Genomic DNA, 20,727 nt, shown 5'->3' with positions numbered 1-20,727 from the left:
CAGAATTTCACCCACACAAATCAGATTCCTGGCTTCTCTGGAAATAAGCAGTTCAGAATGGAATACAATGGATCTGCAGTTCAGAGCTCACATGCCCCCATGGCAGTCTTGGGCTGCCCCCTTTAGCAACGTCCCGAGGTATGAAAATGATGACAATTGCTACCACAGCAGTTGCTACTTTGAATTATTTTGAGGACTAAAGGAGAGAGGGCAAGGTAATAGTGGGGAATGAATTTTTAGTCAGGGCTTAAAATTAGGAGGATGACGGTAGAGAACAGTATTAGGTGGGGCGGAAATCTTCATGTTCGGTGTGAGGAGAATTCTTCTCACACCTCCTGCTTCAAGAACAGAAAATGTCCCCTGGTCCCAAACAAATGAGATACATCCTGTCCTGTCATGTCCTCCAGGAACAACGGAGTCTGTTAGGGGTTATTGCCCCCCACCACACACACATTCTGTGGACCACTTGTGTCAGAATCATGTCAAAACCTGGATTCCTGGGGCCAGCTCCTGACCTACTGAGTCAATCACTGGGACCCAGGAATCTGCATTTTGGCAAACTCTGGACGTTACCATGCAACACAACTTTTGAAAACCACTGCCTTAGAGTAAAAGCCTGGTAAATATGTGCTATTGGTGGTGGTGGGGGGAACCCACATGATTGTCATGCACTCTACTAGGGAGGGAGAGAAAGCTCTCCAGGTAAGAATTATTCTAATAGTTTCAATTTATAACTAAGGGAAATGTCCAGAGGACAGAAAAAGGAATGCCATTTATTGAGTGCTAACTGGCCAGATACTGTGATAAGCACAATCTTCTGAGTTGCCCAATTTAATCTCACAACTTCCTGAGGTGGATACTGTTATTAATTTTACAACTGAGTAAACAGGCACAGAAGCTAAGTAACTTACCCAATCTTGGATTCAGATCCAGGACTCACATTCCTGACCTTTGCTAGTCATTGTTTTCTCTCCTGCACCATAGAAGATGAGCAGAGGGCACCCACCACTCACTACTGTTGGGCTATATGTGGTCTGGGTCTCACCTTCCTACCATAAAATAGGTTGGGGGTGGGGTGCACTCAATGAGTTCTAAGATACTAAAAAACTGTACTATCAGTCCTCTGGTTTCTCCTCCCCTGACCATCTTCTCCAGATAGGTTAGGATTGCAATCAACTTGGTATTTTCAGAATATCCCTGCCATTTCTCTTTTCTACCTCTCACTCCATCTTAGATACCTAAAGCTCTTGAGAGAGTCCCCGAGCAAAGAACCCCTCAACAGCCCCAGTCCCAGATCTGCTCAGAAAGGTGTGCTCCCCTCCCGTTATTCTAAGTGCCCAGTGTTGGGGTCTTGCCAGTGCCACCACACCCTCACAAAGACATGGCAGCCTAGTAGAATACTTTAGGTTGAAATTGCATTCTGCGGTTTCCAAAGGCTTTTACTCACGTGATCCTATTTGATCCTCACAAGTCTGCCAAGAAGGAAGGATCATTATCCCATGTTGCACAAGGCTCAGAAACAACACGGCCCCTTAAATAATAACCAGTTGGTGATGAAGCCAGGTTGGACCTCCTATTTCCCAGTGCACTACTCCTATCTGCATACACTATAGTCTGTCCACAGATGTCCACTGGATTCCAGAATCAAGTACATTTAATCTAAGACCAGGGTCCTCGAGTGGGGGGAAGGAAGCATGTGGGCATTGACTAGCTATGAGACCAGCACCAATTGTCTTAAAAGGAGTTTAGCAAAGGAGGGGGTATGGAGAAGTAACAAAAAATTTGATTAATGAGCGGCAGGACTAGGTTGCACTAACCACTCCCCAGCACTGTCCCTAGGGAGGTCCAGCACCCAATACCCATCAGTCAACCCCTGCAGTGGGTGGTGATGGTGGTGGCAGATGACATAAGCATGGTTTTGAAGAAGTCGTTCCTCACACTTCCCCGGACCAATAGGACTTCAGCCCTTCTCACATTCGCTCCCCCACTTTCGGGCTAATTTGAGTCACTGTCTCAAATTGGAATCCAGCACAGATTGAGGTGAGGCTGCTGATACATTCAGACAATGCTTTACTGACCGGGTTACCTTTACAAGCACACTGGCTTCCTGAGGCTTGGGAATCCTTATCATCCTACATGGAATAGAAGAAGAACGAGTGGGGAGAAGAGTGAGGGAAGGCTGTGACTCCATCAGGAAATGAGTTCAAGGATTAGTCTTGCTTTCTGCCTACCCAGCGAGGGGGTCCTGGAAGAATGAAGTTGTGGCATATTTAGAAAAACTTTCCTCCGTCTATTCCATTCAGTCCCCAGGCCTTCAGGTCCCAGTAGTCTCCCTCCCACCGAGGAGATAAAAAGAACACAGATCTCAGAGCTACCCCTTCTCTCGCCATGCCCTGGCTGCAACCCTCTTGGCTAAGAAAACAGGATGGTCACTGAGGCGGACGGTCAGACATACGCCCCAGACCGTGCCTTCTCTGCCTTGGTAGATGCGCAAGCAGTCAGACCCTACGGTAGCCCGCCCCGCAGAACCGCACCTCCCTCCGCCCCGGCAGATACATCCGATCTTGACTTGCCGCCCCCGCTTCCTCCTGCTCCTCCTGGTCTCCCCCCTCCGGGGCTGGCAGATCCCAGCGCGGTGCGGCGCGTGGGCGTGCTGCGGGGCGACCATGGCTGTAGACTGTTACCTCCGGTTCCCACAGTAACAATCGAAAGCCACGGTTGCCCTGGAGACGCGGGGGCGGGGCGCGCGCTGCTGACGGCACCGCGGCAGCTCCCGTTAGGCAGTCGTCAGGGCAGAGAATTTTGGGGAAGGGGGGAGCGGGGGTAGCGCGCGCGACGGGGACCTGGCTCAGGGGCTGTGCGATGTGCGTGTAAGCTGGCCGGCCCTCGCAGCCTCTGGTGACCAGGGACCTGACGGCCGGATCGTAGCGCCTGCGCTGGATCAGCACCGCGGACAGCGGCGGCGCGGGCAGCGCGCGCAGAGCTGAGGGACCCTGGGGGACAGAGGGGCCGGGGGCGCGGCAGGTGGCCGGGTCCGCGGTCCTGGGGCGGGGCCAGGCGTCGGTGGCCGTGACTGGAGACTGTTACTGAGGGCGGCCCGGGCAGTAAGCAGTCTAGAGCCAAGGTGCCGGCGCGCTGCCCGGGCGGGGGTGCCTCCGTCGCCCGCAGCTGGGGGCGCTGCTGCTCTTCCTCCCCCGCGTCTCCCGCCTTTCTCGGCCCAGCGCTTGCAGACAGGCACGCGGCCCTTGACGTCAAAGCCCTGTGACGTCAAATATGTCCCTGCGGAGAGGCACTTCCGGCGGCGGGGGAGGGGTCAGTGGGGGTGGGGCGGGGCAGTCCGTCTGAGGCCCCGCCCCCGCCTGGTCCTGAGAGGACAGCTCCTCGCGCAGAGGCGGGAATTCGGGGGCGCTAAGGGACTAGCCCGACGGGATGGGACGGGGAGGGGGTGCCCGGCTGGATGCGGGGTGGGGGTCCCGAGAGAGCCGTGGCTGGGTCGGCGGGAAGGTGGGCGTCTGTCTTTTACCGGCGGCCCGGCTCAGCCGGCCGGGGGCAGCAAGGCTGAGTCACCGCGCTGCGGGGAGGGGGAGGAGGGGGCGCCTCGCCTGGGGCGTCAGCACCTTCGCCCCACTTTCTTGGGAGGATGGCGCAGGAGCCCCAGGAAATGTCGCGGGGACTCTGGGGTCCGTCCTCTCTTCGATGCTCCTCCGAAGTGGCTGCGTCTTCATCCGGGCGCGGGCAGGTTGCTGCACGGGGTTCTGGGTACGCCTCCGGCCGGCTCCACCAGCTGCGTGGGGATCCTCGTCCCCCACCCTGCTCCCAACCCCACCCCGTAGGGGGCCTCCAACCTGCCGCCTGCCGGTCTCCTCATTGCCCTCCCGTCCGTGTCCGTACATCGGTCCATCGGTAGCCCGTCGGCCGGTCAGTCCCACTTACCTGTCGGGCCGCGTCGCGCCCGCTCCCGCTCGCCTCCTGCAGCCGGGCTGGCGCCGCCGCTTTTATAGGCGCGCGTAGTACTCGTGCGGCGGCTCATTCATGCGGCCGCGGCTCCTACACACTGACGCGCTGCAGACGTCAGCAGGGAATTTAGGAAACGGGAAGAGGGGCTATTTATAGTGGCAAGGCGGGGGGTTGGGGGGGGACCAAGGCGACGGGGAGCTGGGAGGGGGAGGAAGGCGCACGGAAGCAGGAACAGGGAGGGGGCGCCCGGGCCCCTGTGCCAGCCTACAAAGGGTTAACTTTCCGGAACTGCGGGCTGGGGGCCGGCTGGAGGATGGTGCAGGGAGGGCGCACGGTCCGTTACTCCTTTATTCACTCAGGGACACCTGGAGGTGCAATCCCACCTAGCGCCCTGCCTTCCGGGTAGCCCCCATTCCCACTCCTCAGTTCCTGAACCCGACGGCTCTGTGGCGTCGCAAGATGACCCTCGGCGGCGTTATACCCCGCATGGCCACTGCAGTGCCGTCACCTTGGGGCAGGAGGTACAGGAGAGGAAGCTACATCCGAGGAGGGGCTAAGGCAGCATGTAGAACTGTGGCGTCGGGGAGATGAGGGGAGAAGAGTGGAGGAGCCCAGGGCTTTCAGAAGCTTTTAGAAGGAGTCTGGGCCTAGAAAGGAAGGCCTATTGGGGGGGCGGGGGGGGGGGTTGTCCAGGTACCAGTCGGGAGTTGGAGATCCCACGAAAGTTGAGGAAAGTGGCTTGGACCCCCCAGAAATTGAGCAAGGGGTTCCTCCATGGGGGATTTGTGGGAAAGGTGGCAGAAGGGGGTGAGTGGAAGAGGAAGCCTCAGCAAATGAAGGGGAGGAAGGCAGGTTGGAGGTGTCAGTTTCAGAGCCTGGCCCGGAGCAGACCCCATTTAGGACCCGTTTGTGGGCACTGGCAGAGCTCATATGAGGGTTATAATGAGTGAGGGAGCCCAAGGGCTCAGCAGCTTGGAGGGCAGAGAGAGGTCTCCAGAGGGTGGAGGGGCAAGACCACTTCCCGGAGGAGTTAGAGTTTCTGGAGGTATGAGTTGACAGGAAGGGCCTATGCCATGTGGGGCAGAATTCCCCTGAACAAGAACAGGGAAATGTATGATCCTGGCTCCATCAGTTGAGGGAAGTTCTAAATGTTGGAGGGTGAATGTGTTCAGAGGGAGGAGATGGATTGGGGGCCGGGGGAGCAGTGCCAGGCTAGTAGGGTAGGTCAAAACTAGGGAGGGAGGGAAAGGTCAAAGACTGAAGAAGAGTGAAGGCCACAGGAAGACAGCAAAGCTTGTGGCAGGGCTGTAAGATCCTCCCATACAGATGTAAGGACAGCTTGAGGGTAGGGATGGAGCCAATGAGTTGACTTAGGGAGTGGGGATCCCTGGAGAGTGTTGAAGAAAATCAAAGACAGTGGGCACAATGGACACTGCACAAAAGAGACACTGGGCTGAGGGGCTCCTTTTGGGGCTAGGATCTGGTCCCCTCAAGATTACAGGAGAGGTCCTGCACAACCTTTGGAATCTAGCCTCCTGGAATCCCCGCCCACCCCGCCCCCTGTTTTTTTTTTTTTGTTGTTTTTTTTTTTGCCTCCAACCTTTGTCCCTGTGGTTCTCTTCTCCAGGACTGCCTTTCTACCTGGGGGGAGAACTCCTATTCATCCATCAAAGCCCATCTTTAAAGAGTGGTTTTCTGAGGAGCCTTTCTGCCTTTCTCCAGCACTCCATACACCTTTTTATTTTTCCCCCCACCTCAGTGCAGAACACATCCATCCCTCGGCCAACATGTTGGGGGCCATCTCCTCTACAGGCGGCAGCTCCGGAACCTACCGTTTTCATTCTTGGAAGCTCACTGCAACCCTAGCGAGGGGACCGTGGGGAGATGGAGGAGAGGACTGGAATAAAATGAATCCAGAACACGGAGTAGAAACAGGGTGAGGGCAGAGTCAGAACGCAGTGGGAGTCTTTAGGACCGGCGGGGACCATGGCCCCGAGGCCGTGAAGATGGCAGCGAAGGAAAGAGAGCCTCTGGGGGGCGCCCGAGACCTTAGTGTCTGTCAGGGACCGCAAGTGGCCGCGCCAGCGGCCCCTCAGTGAGTGACTCAGCTACTACCTCTGGCGGGGGCGTGGGGGTGGAGGACCGCGCGAGGGGCGGCAAGCGCGGCACCCACCCGCCCAGCGGCCCTAGGCGGTTGCTAAGCTCTCCAAGGCCTTAGAGAGACGCGATCTGGGCGAACCTCATCGGTTACTATGGTAACTCTGCGTCCCAGCCTCTCGCTCGCGACAGCTGAGAGAGGCGCAGCCAATCAGAAGCTGCAGGCGTTCTCCGGGACCCACTACCCACCCCCCCACCCCCCACGTGTGGGCAGGGGTCAGAAGGTGCGGGGAGGAGGCGTAGCAGGGGCCGTGGAGACCTGTCACTCACTCACAGGCCCGGTGCGGCGGCGGGGCCACCCGGGGCCACTTCCGGAGTAGCCGTGCGAGTGCCCACGCGCCAGTGCGGGATCTCCTCCCTCCCAGAAGGGGCATCACCTCAAGAACCGGGCCTTCTCGGTGGGGTGCAGAACTTTGCCCGGGGATCCCGGTTGCCGGCCCTGCTGTCACGTTTGGGGTTAGTGTGTTGGAGACAAGTGCAAGCAGGTCCCTCAAAATGGCTCACACGGAGAATCTAGGGGCTGGGGTCGATTCTGCGGGACCACCAAGAGGCGCTGTCCAGCTATTCCCAGTCGGATATCCTGGGGTCTCTCCAGAAACCTACAAGTTCAGGGGGGGCTGATTAGCTCTGCCCAGGTTCGTGGAGGGCCCTATGTGACGGCCTCCTGAGTATCCCAGAGAGCCAGGACTTGAACTTAAGAAGGGGGCAGGTGTGTGTTTGTGCCAACATGCGTGCCCGCAGGTGTCAGTGCCTGGAGAGGGTCTGGGTGCAAATAGGTTCATTCTGTCTGTGTGTACCTAACTCATGTGGCTGAGTGAAGGTGGGTGTGTTGGGGGGTGGGGTGGGTATAAATGGACAGTCCCATCCAGGAATGTGTCAGGAGAACCTCCGAAGAGCTTGTCTACCTTCTTTTGTCTTAGGACTTCTATAACCGCGCCCTTCCCCCCCCCCCCCCCATCTACTGTCACCAGTGTCCCCTCCATGTGGGCAGGACTTCCCCAAGCCGAGGCAATGTACATGGGAGCGTTTAGCTCAAAACCCCAGAGTTTGTGGGGGCTCTAAGTTCTGGAGCCTGGGTTCTCACGTGGGCACATCTGGTGGGTGAACCTGCGAGTAGACCTCATTCCCCGGTACAGCTTCGCAACCCAGGTGCACGGGAGGGAGGTGGCCGCTGTGTCGTGCAGAGCCTCGCACGGCCGCGAGGTGGCGCCATAGCTGCAGCAGCGCGAGCTGGCCCGGGCCGCTCCAGATAAGAGTGTGCGGAAAGCGCGGCGGGGCTGAGACGCGACCAGGACGCGGGGAGGACGGACCATCAGGACAGACCGACCGGGGGCCCGGCGGGCGGAGGGCAGCGCAGCGCAGCCACGTCCCCCCTGGATCCGCCGGCAGCCGGGCCCGGGGCTTCCGACATGCCCCCCAGGTGGGTCCTCAGACTCGGGACCGGGAGGGACAGGGGACCCGGACAGCCCGGTCCTCACGCGCTGGCCGCCTCGGGCGCATCCTCCGGCGCGGGCGCCCCAACGCGGCTGGCGTTCAGGACTCCGGGTGTCGCCCCTAGAGGACTCAGGACCGCCGGGCTGCTGCTCTGCGCCGGGTTCACGGCGGGGTCAGCGGCCCGGGGCCGACTCTGCCCGCACATGGGCTGGAGAGGCGAAGGGAAGGGAAGGGGAGCTGGCGGGCGGGGCTGGCAGGGGCGCTGCCCTGGCACAGCTCGGCGCCTGGCAGCGGGGCGGGTGGGGCGCCGGCTAGGAGCTGCCACCGCCACGGGGAGGGAAGCCGGGTCGGGCAGCGGCCGCAGGTAACGGGCCGCGAGGCCCTGCGGGCCAGGCGGGGAACAGGGTGGGCAGACGAACGAGCGGGCAGGGGAGTTCAGGGCTCGGCCCAGGCCCCAGGGCCGCCTGGCTGCCGAAATTGGGGGCCGAGAGGAAAAGCTGAGAGTCGAGGGACTGGGGCTGGCGCGCTTCTCCCGGCCTGTCTGAAGTTAGGAAACTTTTCCCCAAGTTTGGGGCGGCGGAGTTCCCGCGGAGAAGGGGCCGAAGGGAGCTGGGGAGGGAGGCGCGGGCCCGCGAATGCAGAGCTGAGGCCGAGGCCGGGGCCGGGACGCGGGTGGGGCGCAGGCCGGGGTCAGGGCCGCAGCCGGCTGTGCGCCGTGCCCGCCCGGGGCGCTGCCCCCTCCCTCCCCTGGGAGCTGCGTGGCTCCCCCCTCCCCCCCACCTGCTTCCTGCCTCAGCCTCCTGCCCCGATATAACGCCCTCCCCGCGCCGGGGCCGGCCTTCGTGCTCTGCCCGCCACGGCAGCCTCTGCCTCCGCTCCCCGCGCCGCGGCCGCGCCCCGGCCCCAACTGAGGGCCTGACAGCCCCCAGGCAGGGCGGCGCCACGGCGGGCACCGCGCTCCCCTCCACTGGATCACTTCCCCCAGCTGGGGCAACTTCTCCCGAGGCGGGAGGCGCTTTTTACTCGGCTCCCTAATATCCCAGTTGGGCAAACTTCTCGGCCCTGAATGACTTTTCCTGAAGCGGACATTTTCCTCAAATCGGGTAACTGTCTCCGAAGGGGTCACTTCCCCCAAACAGTTTTCTCCTCGGAAGTCCCCAGGACCCAGCCCCTGGGCCCGGTGGCCTCCGGGCCTGGGCGTGCAGGCCAGTCTGGCCCCCTCTCCACCAGCCACTCTCCTACGCCTTCTTCTGGTCCAGGCCACCGGCCCAGGCTTCCACACTAGGAGGCCGCCGATCCTCTGCTAGTGCCCAGGCTGCGGTGCTCGATGCCCCTGCCTAGCTGAGGGGAAGGGGAAGGGGAAGGGGAAGTTGGCAGGGGGTGGGGGGTGGGGGAGAAGTGCCCAGCTGGATACAGGCAGCGGGGGCTCCGTGAGGCTCTGACCCAGTTGCTGTGTGTCCCTGCAGGAGAGTGTGCTGGGCAGACGATGCTGGACACGATGGAGGCGCCGGGCCACTCGAGGCAGCTGCTGCTGCAGCTCAACAACCAGCGCACCAAGGGCTTCTTGTGCGACGTGATCATCGTGGTGCAGAACGCCCTCTTCCGCGCGCACAAGAACGTGCTGGCGGCCAGCAGCGCCTACCTCAAGTCCCTGGTGGTGCATGACAACCTGCTCAACCTGGACCATGACATGGTGAGCCCGGCGGTGTTCCGTCTGGTGCTGGACTTCATCTACACCGGTCGCCTGGCTGATGGCGCAGAGGCAGCGGCGGCAGCGGCCGTGGCCCCGGGGGCTGAGCCGAGCCTGGGCGCCGTGCTGGCCGCCGCCAGCTACCTGCAGATCCCCGACCTCGTGGCGTTGTGCAAAAAGCGCCTCAAGCGCCACGGCAAGTACTGCCACCTGCGGGGCGGCGGGGGCGGCGGCGGCGGTTATGCACCCTACGGGAGACCGGGCCGTGGCCTTCGGGCCGCCACGCCCGTCATCCAGGCCTGCTACTCGTCCCCAGCCGGGCCTCCGCCGCCACCCGCCGCCGAGCCGTCTTCGGGCCCCGAGGCCGCAGTGAACACGCACTGCGCAGAGCTGTACGCCTCGGGCCCCGGCCCGGCCTCGGCGCTCTGCGCTCCGGAGCGCCGCTGCTCCCCGCTCTGCGGCCTGGACCTGTCCAAGAAAAGCCCGCCGGGCTCCGCGCCTCCAGAGCGGCCGCCGGGCGAGCGCGAACTGCCCCCGCGCCCAGACAGTCCTCCCAGCGCCGGCCCCGCAGCCTACAAAGAGCCACCGCTCGCCCTGCCACCGCTGCCGCCGCTGCCCTTCCAGAAGCTGGAGGAGGCTGTACCGCCTCCGGACCCGTTCCGTGGCGGCGGCGGCAGCCCGGGACCCGAGCCCCCGGGCCGCCCCGACGGACCCAGCCTTCTCTATCGCTGGATGAAGCACGAGCCAGGCCTGGGCAGCTACGGCGACGAGCTGGGCCGGGAGCGCGGCTCCCCCAGCGAGCGCTGCGAGGAGCGCGGCGGGGACCCGGCCGCTTCGCCCGGGGTACCCCCACTGGGCCTGGCGCCGCCGCGCTACCAGGGCAGCTTGGACGGGCCAGGCGCGGGCGGCGACGGCGACGACTACAAGAGCAGCAGCGAGGAGACGGGCAGCAGCGAGGACCCCAGCCCGCCCGGCGGCCACCTCGAGGGCTACCCATGCCCACATCTGGCCTATGGCGAGCCTGAGAGCTTCGGTGACAACCTGTACGTGTGCATTCCGTGCGGCAAGGGCTTCCCCAGCTCGGAGCAGCTGAATGCGCACGTGGAAGCTCACGTGGAGGAGGAGGAAGCGCTGTACGGCAGGGCCGAGGCGGCTGAGGTAGCGGCGGGGGCCGCCGGCTTGGGGCCCCCTTTTGGAGGCAGTGGGGACAAGGTCGCTGGGGCTCCGGGCGGCCTGGGCGAGCTGCTGCGGCCTTACCGCTGCGCGTCGTGCGACAAGAGCTACAAGGACCCGGCCACGCTGCGGCAGCACGAGAAGACGCACTGGCTGACCCGGCCCTATCCGTGCACCATCTGCGGGAAGAAGTTCACGCAGCGCGGGACCATGACGCGCCACATGCGCAGCCACCTGGGCCTCAAACCCTTCGCGTGCGACGCGTGCGGCATGCGCTTCACGCGCCAGTACCGCCTGACAGAGCACATGCGCATCCACTCGGGCGAGAAGCCCTACGAGTGCCAGGTGTGCGGCGGCAAGTTCGCACAGCAACGCAACCTCATCAGCCACATGAAAATGCACGCCGTGGGTGGCGCGGCAGGCGCAGCCGGGGCGCTGGCGGGTCTGGGGGGGCTACCCGGCGTCCCCGGCCCCGACGGCAAGGGCAAGCTCGACTTTCCCGAGGGCGTCTTTGCTGTGGCCCGCCTCACGGCCGAACAGCTGAGCCTGAAGCAGCAGGACAAGGCAGCCGCGGCCGAGCTGCTGGCGCAGACCACGCACTTCCTGCACGACCCCAAGGTGGCGCTGGAGAGCCTCTACCCGCTGGCTAAGTTCACCGCGGAGCTGGGCCTCAGCCCCGACAAGGCGGCCGAGGTGCTGAGCCAGGGAGCGCACCTGGCCGCCGGACCCGACGGCCGGACCATCGACCGTTTTTCCCCGACCTAGAGCGCCTCATGCCGGCCCGACTTGCCGCCGCCGCGTGGCCCCGGCCCGTGGCCCCAGGGAGCGGCGGCGGCAGCCGCGAGCAGGCACACCGCGCCGGACAACTGTAGTAGCAGCGGCAGCGTCGCCGCGGTGGCGGCGGCCCCACCTGGCCTCACTGCTTTGTGCCTTAGCCCGGGGGTTGGGGTGGGGGGTGAAACCCCGGGACGGGGGTGGGATGGGGGAAGGGAGATTTATATTTTTGATATCAGCTTTGACCAAAGGAGACCCCTGGCCCTTCTCCGCCTCTTCCTGTGGTTCGTTGGCCCCCTCCCCTGGCTCCGCGCTGCTCTTGGAGGGAGGGGTGTCACTGATGGGGCGCTCCCAGCCCTACCTCCGGCCCTTGCGACCACACCCATTCTCACTGTGAATCTCCCTGCTGGGGTCGGAGCGTCGGGCAGAGTTGGGGAGTGGGGAGGGGACTGAGCCGGCCGGAGGGCCCCCCCTCCGCCCCCCCGCTCCCGCCCGCCCCGGGACTGATAATGTGAAGTTCCTCATTTTGCACAAGTGGCACTAGCCCCAGGGCCAACCCTTCCCTCCCTCTGGAGTCCGAGGGCTGAGACAGCCCTGGCCTACCGGTCTCCCACTCCCGCGGTGTCCTCCCCCCTCCCCTGGGGCCCCGGACCATATTTATTGCATGCGCCCCGGGCGGCCCCCCACCTCGAGCCCAGGCTGGGCTGGGCTGGAACGTGGTCTCTTTAGCTCCCTCCTCCCCAGTTTGTATATTTCCTACCTTGTACACAGGCTCTTCCAGAGCCGCTTCCATTTTCTATACTCGAACCAAACAGCAATAAAGCAGTAACCAAGGACCCTGGACCCCGCTCCTCTCTTCTGCCCTGCACAAGGACCTGGGTGGGTGGAGGGGCCAGACACACCCCCTCATACAGGTGCAGAGAGAAACTTGCGCCTTCTTCCCTCCCCGATCCCAGAGACAGATGGGCAAGAGGTCAGGCATGTTCATAACTAAAAATTTATTAAGGGAAACAAAACCAGTGCTGCAAATGGGGCAGAAAGGAGAGACAGGTCTCCCACCCACCCAGTCATTGGCCTTCATCCAGGGGAGAGGATCTCAAAGGAGAGGCCGGGACCCTGTACCCCAAAGAGTCCGTCTTCTGAGGCTCTGGGGCACTCATCCCCCTGAACCACTGGTGGCTCTCCTGCACAGTACCCCCTTATTCAGGTATAATCTTGGGGCCTCAGGGAGGGTACAGCTTCATTCCCATCCTCTGGCCAGGCTGTACAGTCCAGACAGGGAGCTTTGGGGGATTCCCCCTCTGGTCCCATCAAAATTTACTCCTGGCTCCTCCTCAAGGCCCTGTCTTCCTCCAAGTTCCTCTCATCCCTGTCCCTGGCTTGGGAGAACCCATTCCCAGTAGGAAGCCTCTCGAGTGAGGCTTTGGACACAGGTGCCAGCTTAAGAGGCAACAAAAACCTCAAAGGCCAAAAGGCCCCTGTGTCAAGTTCTTCTAGGGCAAAGCTAGAAAGGGTGAAAACTCCAGGCTTGGCAATGCCCCTCTCAGGCACTGGCCCATCCTACCCTCAGGCGGTGCTGCAGGGGCCTGGAAGTTTCTCAGAGCGCAGGGGCCTGAGAAAGGTTTGGGCAGGAACACTTTATTAGGGTCCTGCCACAGAGAAGGAAGAGGTATCAGAGGAGGTACCAGAGGAGGAAGATTCAGAGTGGGAACCCCCATGGCAAGGACCTGAGGTGAAGAACTTGAGGGGATCAGGGAGGTGAGAGGCATCACCAGAGAGGGAAGGGGGGCAAGGGGAGGATTCAGGAGAGAGAGAGAGAGAGAGAGAGAGAGAGAGAGAGAGAGAGAGAGAGAGGGAGAGAGAGAGAAGGGGGGGGGAGGGACTGAGAAAAGTCTGAAGAAACTTCATGAAATGGGAACTAGAACAAAAGGAAGGCCAATGAGGGAGAGGAGCAGGCAAAGGCCACCCAGGAAGCATGAGCCTGAGACCATATGTCCCCTCCCTCTAGACCCATGACCATCCAAGGGGAAACGAGTGGCAAAGTGTAACGGACTCAGATGGATAAGGACAGGAAGAGCAGCAGGATGGATGTGTGTTTGGGGGTAGAGGGTAGGAAAGGTGGGGCCTAGGGCTGCTGTTTGGGATCTAGTGTCCAGAACCCAACCTGGGTCCCTAGGGGAATCCAGGCCTCCGAGAGAGACACACACCCTGGGCACTCTCTTCATGGCATGACCAAAGCCTCTTGGGACACATTCAGGACAGGGGTTCTGAAGATTGAAGGGACCCATCATTTCGCCTGCACCTGATGGAAATGCAACCCCTACCCTATCTCCAGCTGAGAAAGTGTCTGAGTCCCTGTGCTGAGAAGGCCTTCCCCCAGCCCTTGAACTAGACAGGGGGAGGGAGAAAGGCTGAGACCATGGGTGGCCTATCTGGCTCACCCACCTGCTGTCACTGCAGCCAGCCACCTCCCTGCTAAATCTTGGCAGCCCAGGAGGGTCCCAGCAGCTTCCGCCCGACCCTCAGGAGGGGCTCTGTGAGGAGCAGCTCCCCCACAGCACGGCCACGGCGTGGGTTGGAAGAGGATGGTTTATTGTCTGGGTGGATTGGTGGCTCAGGCACGTGGGCATCTTCGTTGCTACACTGGGCGCCTGGTGGCCTCTCAGGAATGGTTCCGGGGGGAGACCCCGATGCGGCCCTCTCAGCCCACCTGGGCCCACGTGAGGAAGGCCGGGATGTCCCGCACAGGCACATTCCTCGTCAGTGCCTTCACACGCAGGTTGCGGTCATCCGTCAACAGCACCACCTCCCGCAGTAGCCGGATTGGCTCCTCTGTAGGCAGGAGAGAGGAGAAGGACTTCAATGAGGGCAGGAGGCAGAGGCACAGGCTGCCTCTCCTCTCTCTGGAGGTTGGGGTGGGGGTGGGGGTGGGGGTGGGGGGGGGATGTGGTCCCGTAGGGGTCAGGGACGGTCATTTCCTGGCCCTTCTGTAAGTCTTTCCCTCACGCAATCGGCTGAGGGTACCCCTCCCCTATCGGCTTAGAGAGGACCATGCTGGGCCAGCGCTGGCCTTGTGCTTCAGACCCCCGCCTCCAGCACAGGGCTGTGTTGCCTCCTGCCTAGAGATCTGCCTGAGCCACTGGCCTCCACAGACCCTTCTCCCAGGATGCTGAACTGAAGGCGTAGAAGGAGCCCCTTTCCTTCTACTCCTTCTGACTGTATGGCTGGTCCTGGACTCACAATTACTACTCTCTTTTTGCACATCCTCTCCCTCCAAGGCTAGAGGGCCAATGCTTTACATATTAAGAGGTAGAAAGCTCAAGATGGAATCCACAGTGTATCCAGGCTCCCAGATGTGAGAAGAGGGGTTAGTTTAGGGGAGCTCTAAGGAAAGGAGGGCCAGGGTCCCTGGCAGAGCCACGGCCAAGGTGGCCCTGAACTAGAGTCCAATGATTTCCTCCATTACATGAAAGTAATCCACGTAAATGGTGAGAACCTTGAACAGTAGAGAAGAGGACAAAGGAAAGGAAAAGTCACAGTCATCCATCCAGCTGTCTCCCTTCATGTGTCTCTGTCTTGCTACCGAGGGCTCGATCTGTGCGTGCTTTCAGATTTCTTTATGCACATGTGAGTACGTATACTTGTTACATAAGCTTTTTTCCTACATTATAATCATACTAGCCATATTTACTTTATTCAAATTTTACATATTTTAAAGCTCTTTCTGTATCAGCACAGGCAGCCTTTGTTCTTTTTAGATGACCTCTTAGCAAGATGTCTTCCACTACCTCTCTTCCCCTAATTTCCTAACCTCTTAATGTACTGGGGAGATTCAACCAGGGCCAAGTACCCACACAAGTGACATCCCCACCCCTGGGCAGGCCGCTTGGTGGCAGGCCCACCCCTCAGTCCCAGGCTGGGTATTTCCTGACGGAGGTCCGGCAGACAGTGAGGCACAGGAAATGTCCTGCGGGGCTCGCTGACTGCGGGGGGCTGGCGGGGCTGGGCAATCGCAAATGTCCAGGTCAGACCTGAACGGTTTCAGGCTTGCCAGCTCCAGGCAGGGAGGCTGAGAACTGGCCGTCAGCCTGGGAGGAGTTTGGGGGAAGAGGGAGGGAGAGGCTGAGGACGCTGGTGAGCAGAGGGGAGAGGTGGAAGGAGGAGGGGTGGGAGGTGAGGGGCTGCGGTGGGCAGATGGGGAGAGGATGGCCGCCTGAGCAGAGAGGAGGCCTGGAGCTGGAGCTCAACTGCCTGGGCCTGGGCCCTCTGGCGTGGTGGTGCTGGCCTGTGCTAATGTGGGGTTCCCAGCTGGCTGCTCAAGGCAGCCCCACCGCTCCTGCCCTGGGGCTCGGACCAAGAGAGTCCCAGACCTTAGGTCAGTTGACTAAGGCCCTGCGTTGCTGGCAGGGGTCTGCAGGGGTTTCTGTGGATACTTTCAGACATTTTTAACAATAAACATCCTCTGTTTTGACACTGGTAACTTCACTTTGTTAGAAACCAGAGACTGTCATCTTGTCAGGCCCCATCCGCCATAATCCACATGATTTTAAAATTCAACATCGTTTACACATAAACATTTAGTGACGGTTTCTCTGTGAATCTGACAAGTTAATCTGCTAAGAATTCACACTGACAAATGGGGTTTGATTACACTAGCCGTTGCTGATGTAATTCTGATAGGGGCGGTCCCCAGGATGGCAATGGGTTCCTGTAGGCTGTTTAGGGTGAAGTGTGTGTGGGGGGTGGAGAGACTAGTAGGGTGAAAGCCAAAATCTGTCTCTGCTGAGAAAGAAACAGCTCTGAGGCTGGGTGGGGCCGCAGCAGTATCTGAACTACACTTCCCAACAAGGCCTGCAGTCCTGCCTACCTCTCTCTCAGAAGGTGCCCCTCTAGGAAGCTGCCTGGGAGCAGAACACAAGCTCCCCCGTTTGGTTCAGCCAGGACTCCTTTTTATCACTTCACTGCTCCAGGTCTGGCTCTGAGGGCCAGAATGTACAAGCCACATGGCAGGACCCCTCTGAACAGCACCTGTGGGTTCATTACCAGCCCCTGGTGCAGAGACTCGGGTAGGAGCAGCAGGGGAGAAGACAGTGCCCCGACTAGTCTGGAAGCCAGGGTAGGAAACTGAGCAGGGAAGGGAGATGAGCAACAACGGCTAAAGGAAAAGGACAGGATGTAGTTACCTATACATAGACAGAGACCAAGTGGTAAGAATGACCAAGTCTGTAGACGACACGGAGCTAGGACATCCTAGGAGGAAACATCAGACCCCTGGAAGCCAGGAGCAGAAAACACCTGAGCCTTGCTGACTCCGAGGGGCCATGCAGGAAAGCATTCTGGGTTGAGAATGAGGTGCTCAAGCCCCTGGAAAAGCGTCCCAAGGTGGGTCTTTGGGCCAAAGACAGGACTCCAGTCACCAAAGAGGTCTTGAAAATTGGGCTGAGGGCTCAGTCCTCAAGCTGTCACCTGCCCCCAAAGTGTGATGGCATATGACACCGAGACAGGAAGAGAAGGCCCACTACTCACTAGGGAAGTACCTCCGTCACCGGCCTGACAGAGGGCAAACATTCAGGGATGAACTGAGAGTGTGAACACGGCCAAGAAAAGGGAGGTGGGCCCCAGGGACCACTGGGGACTGTCCTCTCAGAGCTGCAGAGGGCTGGGCTCAGGAGACCATGGCCAGAATAAGCTACACTGAATCATAAAGACATTCTTGCTTCAGAGAACTCACTGAGGACCCAAGAAAGGAAATGGATCCATGCCGAGTGGGAAAGCTCCCTGCCTAGAGCCTTGCTTCCTGGGCTAGGTCCACCCCTAGTTGGCCCAGGGTCCACCGGGGAGTAGGGGAAGCTGTGACAGGGAAGTTGGATTTCCAGAGTCTGGCCTCAGGCTTGCATCAAAACTGACCTCTGATTTATCAAACTTCCCAGGCCAGAGTTGGTGGTGGAGGAACCCTTTCCTAGGGCTGAGGATGGTAGGGCATGGGGGTGGATGATCCTGAGGCAGAGGCAAAGCTGTACCTTTGTTGGTGGGCATGAAGTCCTTAGCCTTGTCTTTGCAGTAGTGGAGGCAGCAGGAGAGGATCAGGTCATCGTTGTTACCCTGGAGGAAGAAAGTGTGAGAAGGGCCACTGGGCAGGAGGGGGCGCCATTCGGAGGCGGCACAGGTATACTTTTTGCCTCTGGGGTTCCTGGGGAGGATCACATCCCGGAGTCCCTCCCATACACGTCAGGCCCTGCTTGGTTGGGTCCAACTGTGCCAAGAGTGATCTAGGGGACACAGAACTGCCCCTCCTGGGCCTCAATGGTGGCTGCCCCCCCTCAGCTGCCTAGGCTGCCTGAGCTGCCTGACTTCCCGGGGACCCTGTTCTGAGGTAGACTGTGGGCTTTCTCTTTCTGCCACAGGTCTTACCAGTTGGCCAGTAATGTCCTCGCTGCGGAAGGCGATGGATTCCAGTTCATTGCCACGGCTGGTCAGGGCCCGCAGACAAGAGTCCCGACTCTCAAATCGCCGCTCGAGGAACTCGATGGACTTCCGGGCCTTTTCCTGCACCACACGGGCATAGCCCCCAGCCCGGTGGTCTGTCTCCTGCCCCTTGGCCAGGCCGTCCAGCTCATTGATCACTGATGAGACACAGTTCCACAAGTTTATCAGCTCCCTAGGCTCACTCCCAGCCAGCCCCTTCCCAGACCACAGAATCCATCTTGCCCAAAGGAGTCTTCCAATGATGCTTAGGAGAACTTGGGAGGCAAGAAGTGTCCCAGGCTTTACACAGAGTTCTATCTTTCTGCGCCTTCCCCCGGGCCCCGCCCTCCTCCAAGAAGGAACTTACACGGATTTTCTGGAGCTGCTGTATTCAGAAGAAGAAACCTGGCCCCTCCATCACATTTCTTAGTTATAGGATCAAATTGAAAGAGTTTCTCAAGAGAGGCAAGGGTAGCTGCTACAGGACAAGAGGCAGCCCCCTCATCAACCTGGACCCCCAACCACAGAAGTTCACAAGGGGCAGAGTTCTACACACTATCCCCTGGCACAGTGCAGGCAGGTCACCAAGTGGGAAGCAACAGTCACGGCCTTACTTGCAGGGGCCGTGGTATTCCCTCAAACCATGCCCTTGGCACAGACACTCCGCTGATACTGCACGTGTTTGTGTGTGTGTATGTGTGTGTGTGTGTGTATGTGTCTGCCTGCCTATGTGTCTGGGACACGGCTTCATTTTCTGGTGAAGATTCTTTCCAAAATTCCAGCCAAAAGCCTGAGGTCAAGTGGGAAATATGCACTCCTTGGGGGCTCCGGGAGAGTTTGGGGTCTGAGGCCTCTCCTCAGTGCAATGATTCATGGCTCGGGGAGTCGGCATGAGCATGCTGTTCCATGGTGAGCCTGGCACTCACTGTCTGGGTATTCAGAGACACTTTCTGGAAAGGGCCCATGTGGGAATGCACACACACACACACACACACACACACACACACACACACACAATGCCCACGCTTTCAGCAACTTGAGGCTGCTACACGTCCACACAATGTATGGTTGAGGCTGGGAAGTGGTGGTGGACGGGTGTATGGTACGGCAAACAGAACATCAAACACGAAAAACTGGTATTCCATCCCAAAATCTCCTTTCCTGCTTCCAAACTAAACAGGCTTCAAAGGGGAAGCTTGTTTGTGCTTCTGCACCAGGCGGGGCTTCTCGATGCTAGGGTCAGGCCTAAGGAGCAGGAGCAGGTTAAAGAGCACAAGAAACAAGCAGGGAAAGCTGTCTGCTTAACCCTTTGTGCTCTGGACACAGGGCGGGAATCCACTGAGGGAGCCTCACTGAACAGGAGTGCCCTTTACAGCTCCTGAGAGTCGAGGGCCCTGCCCAGCTGAAGAAGGTGCAAAGAGGCTGGCCCTCACTGCTGTAGTGGCGCTGTCATTTCCCAGCGACAGCGGGGGCCATCAATTTGTTCTCCATGTGTCCCTCTCCTATGGGTTTTCTCGTATATTTGCTCCCTCCCTACCATATCTGGCTTTCCCTACTGAACCACAAGCTCCTCAAGGCCAAGGTCTTGAAGCTCTGCCTTCCGTGAGATCCCTCAGGGACAAGGAGCCTGAGCACACCGTAGGGGCACAGATGGTGCTGGTGACCAAAACCCCTGCTAGCCTTGGATGGTGTTTGAGGCTCCTTCCAAGTCTTAGGGGGGCTCCTGAGATGTCAGCAACCTCTGTCAGTTTATACCATTTCCTGACCATTAGCAAAACAAATGACCACTTACTCACTTTCTTCCCCCTAAAACTCTCCTGGATAGGAAAGCATGAAGACATGTTATCCTGATAGCCGCCCCACCCCAGGACGCTGTGAGGAAAGAGGGAAAGCTGGAAAAACTTGATGGTCTTGCTGCTCTACTTTTGAAGAACAGAAAGCCTTCCCTTAGGTCTAAAGGCCTGGGTTTTAGAGGTTCTGGCCAGGCCACATGGGGAGGGGGAAGGAAGACAGGGAGGGTGGAGGCGGGACGAGGGCTGCTTCAGTGCCAACATTCTCAGGTGGTGCTAACGTGTTTCCCACAACCCCCCAGGGTTCTATAGCCTCTGCAGGGGCGGATGTTTCCTGCCCTTTGTTTCCACCCTCATCTGGCACTAAGACACTTGGGACTAGGAGGGGAGGCCCAATGGAACATCTTGGCATGGATGTCAGAGGTGGCTTGGCAGGCAGACTACCAGTCTGGCAGCTTTTCCAGAGGACAAGGATCCCGAACTGGCTCCCAGCAGCTGCTGAGAAGGGGACACTGAAAAGCCAGGCACCTTCCAGGCCCTCTCCCTCCACAGGATGGCCATCAGCTATATGAGCTCTATCAGGGATACCAGGCGCCCAGAGCCCACAGCCCATCCCTCAGGCTGACCCACCATAGAGCTCCAAGAACTAAGACAGTGCCTAGACAGTCCCTTGGAGACAGCCCAGCTGGGCTCTTCTGGCCTGAGGGTGGAAGCAAGCTAGCTGGGTCCTGAGATGCTGACCCTGCACCAGCACCAGTGACCAGACAGCGGTAAGGGCCCAAGTGGCAGGAATCCACAGGCATGAGCCAAGGGCTTGCTCTGGAGGGTTTCCATCAGCCTGGCCTTAGGGTGACACCGGCCAGAAGAATGCTACCTCGAACCAACAGAATGATCATGAAAAGCTACAAGACAATCAGACCAAAGGCATCTAACCACTTCAAAATCCTCCCAGCCTCCCTGCCAGACCACCCAGCAGCACTGCCGTTATCTGCCAGGGCTGAGTGTTTACCAATAACGGGAACCAGCTTTGCTGTTTTACTGCAAGCTTTATAAGGATAAAAACAAGGGCTGGGCTCATGCAGCCTCTGGTTGCTGGGACACAGGAGTCCATTTGCTCAAGCAGTTTAAGCCATGGATCAGCCATAATAATTTGAACTGCTCTGATTATTAAACAATTTTCCTTGCCCCACGCACACCCTACTTCCCTGCAAATCCTGTCATACGCACGCCGCGGGGCTCCCTCGCCTGTGTAGCCCCCCGGGCCGTGGGGCATGTGTGTAGAGGGGC

General features: G+C 59.7%; 2 protein-coding genes and 1 long non-coding RNA gene across 9 annotated transcripts in view; 1 reads left to right on the top strand and 2 right to left on the bottom strand.

Moving 5' to 3' along the window:
• Positions 1-2,053: 2,053 nt before the first annotated feature.
• Positions 2,054-2,790, bottom strand: LOC111557745. The gene is made up of 2 exons (XR_002738001.2): positions 2,535-2,790; positions 2,054-2,245 (listed from the first exon to the last, which is right to left on the bottom strand). It is a non-coding gene; the product is annotated as an uncharacterized LOC111557745 (long non-coding RNA).
• Positions 2,791-7,368: 4,578 nt separating this feature from the next.
• Positions 7,369-12,021, top strand: HIC1 (HIC ZBTB transcriptional repressor 1). Of its 2 annotated transcripts, none has more exons than XM_023244248.2 (2): positions 7,369-7,534; positions 9,015-12,021. In XM_023244248.2, the coding sequence occupies exon 2, from the start codon at positions 9,035-9,037 to the stop codon at positions 11,174-11,176; it is 2,142 nt and encodes a 713-aa protein (XP_023100016.1). In that variant the 5' UTR covers positions 7,369-7,534; positions 9,015-9,034; the 3' UTR covers positions 11,177-12,021. The 2 variants fall into 2 exon arrangements, with proteins under 2 accessions (XP_023100016.1, XP_023100015.1); XM_023244247.2 differs by lacking the exon at positions 7,369-7,534 and adding an exon at positions 8,385-8,651.
• A 145-nt stretch (positions 12,022-12,166) lies between these two features.
• SMG6 (SMG6 nonsense mediated mRNA decay factor) overlaps positions 12,167-20,727 on the bottom strand; it is a 227,435-nt gene continuing 218,874 nt past the window's right edge. For all 6 annotated transcript variants that reach the window (XM_045044028.1, XM_045044029.1, XM_045044030.1 and 3 more), the window contains 3 exons: positions 17,597-17,808; positions 17,206-17,287; positions 12,167-14,017 (listed from right to left, as the gene is read on the bottom strand). In XM_045044028.1, the coding sequence (XP_044899963.1) occupies positions 13,887-14,017; positions 17,206-17,287; positions 17,597-17,808 (425 nt within the window). In that variant the 3' untranslated portion in view covers positions 12,167-13,886. The remainder of the gene's footprint in view (positions 14,018-17,205; positions 17,288-17,596; positions 17,809-20,727) is intronic.

This window comes from Felis catus, chromosome E1 (assembly GCF_018350175.1).
Source record: "Felis catus isolate Fca126 chromosome E1, F.catus_Fca126_mat1.0, whole genome shotgun sequence".
Lineage (NCBI taxonomy): Eukaryota > Metazoa > Chordata > Mammalia > Carnivora > Felidae > Felis > Felis catus.
Note: the sequence above shows the minus strand (reverse complement) of the source record. Positions and strands in the feature narration are given on the sequence as shown.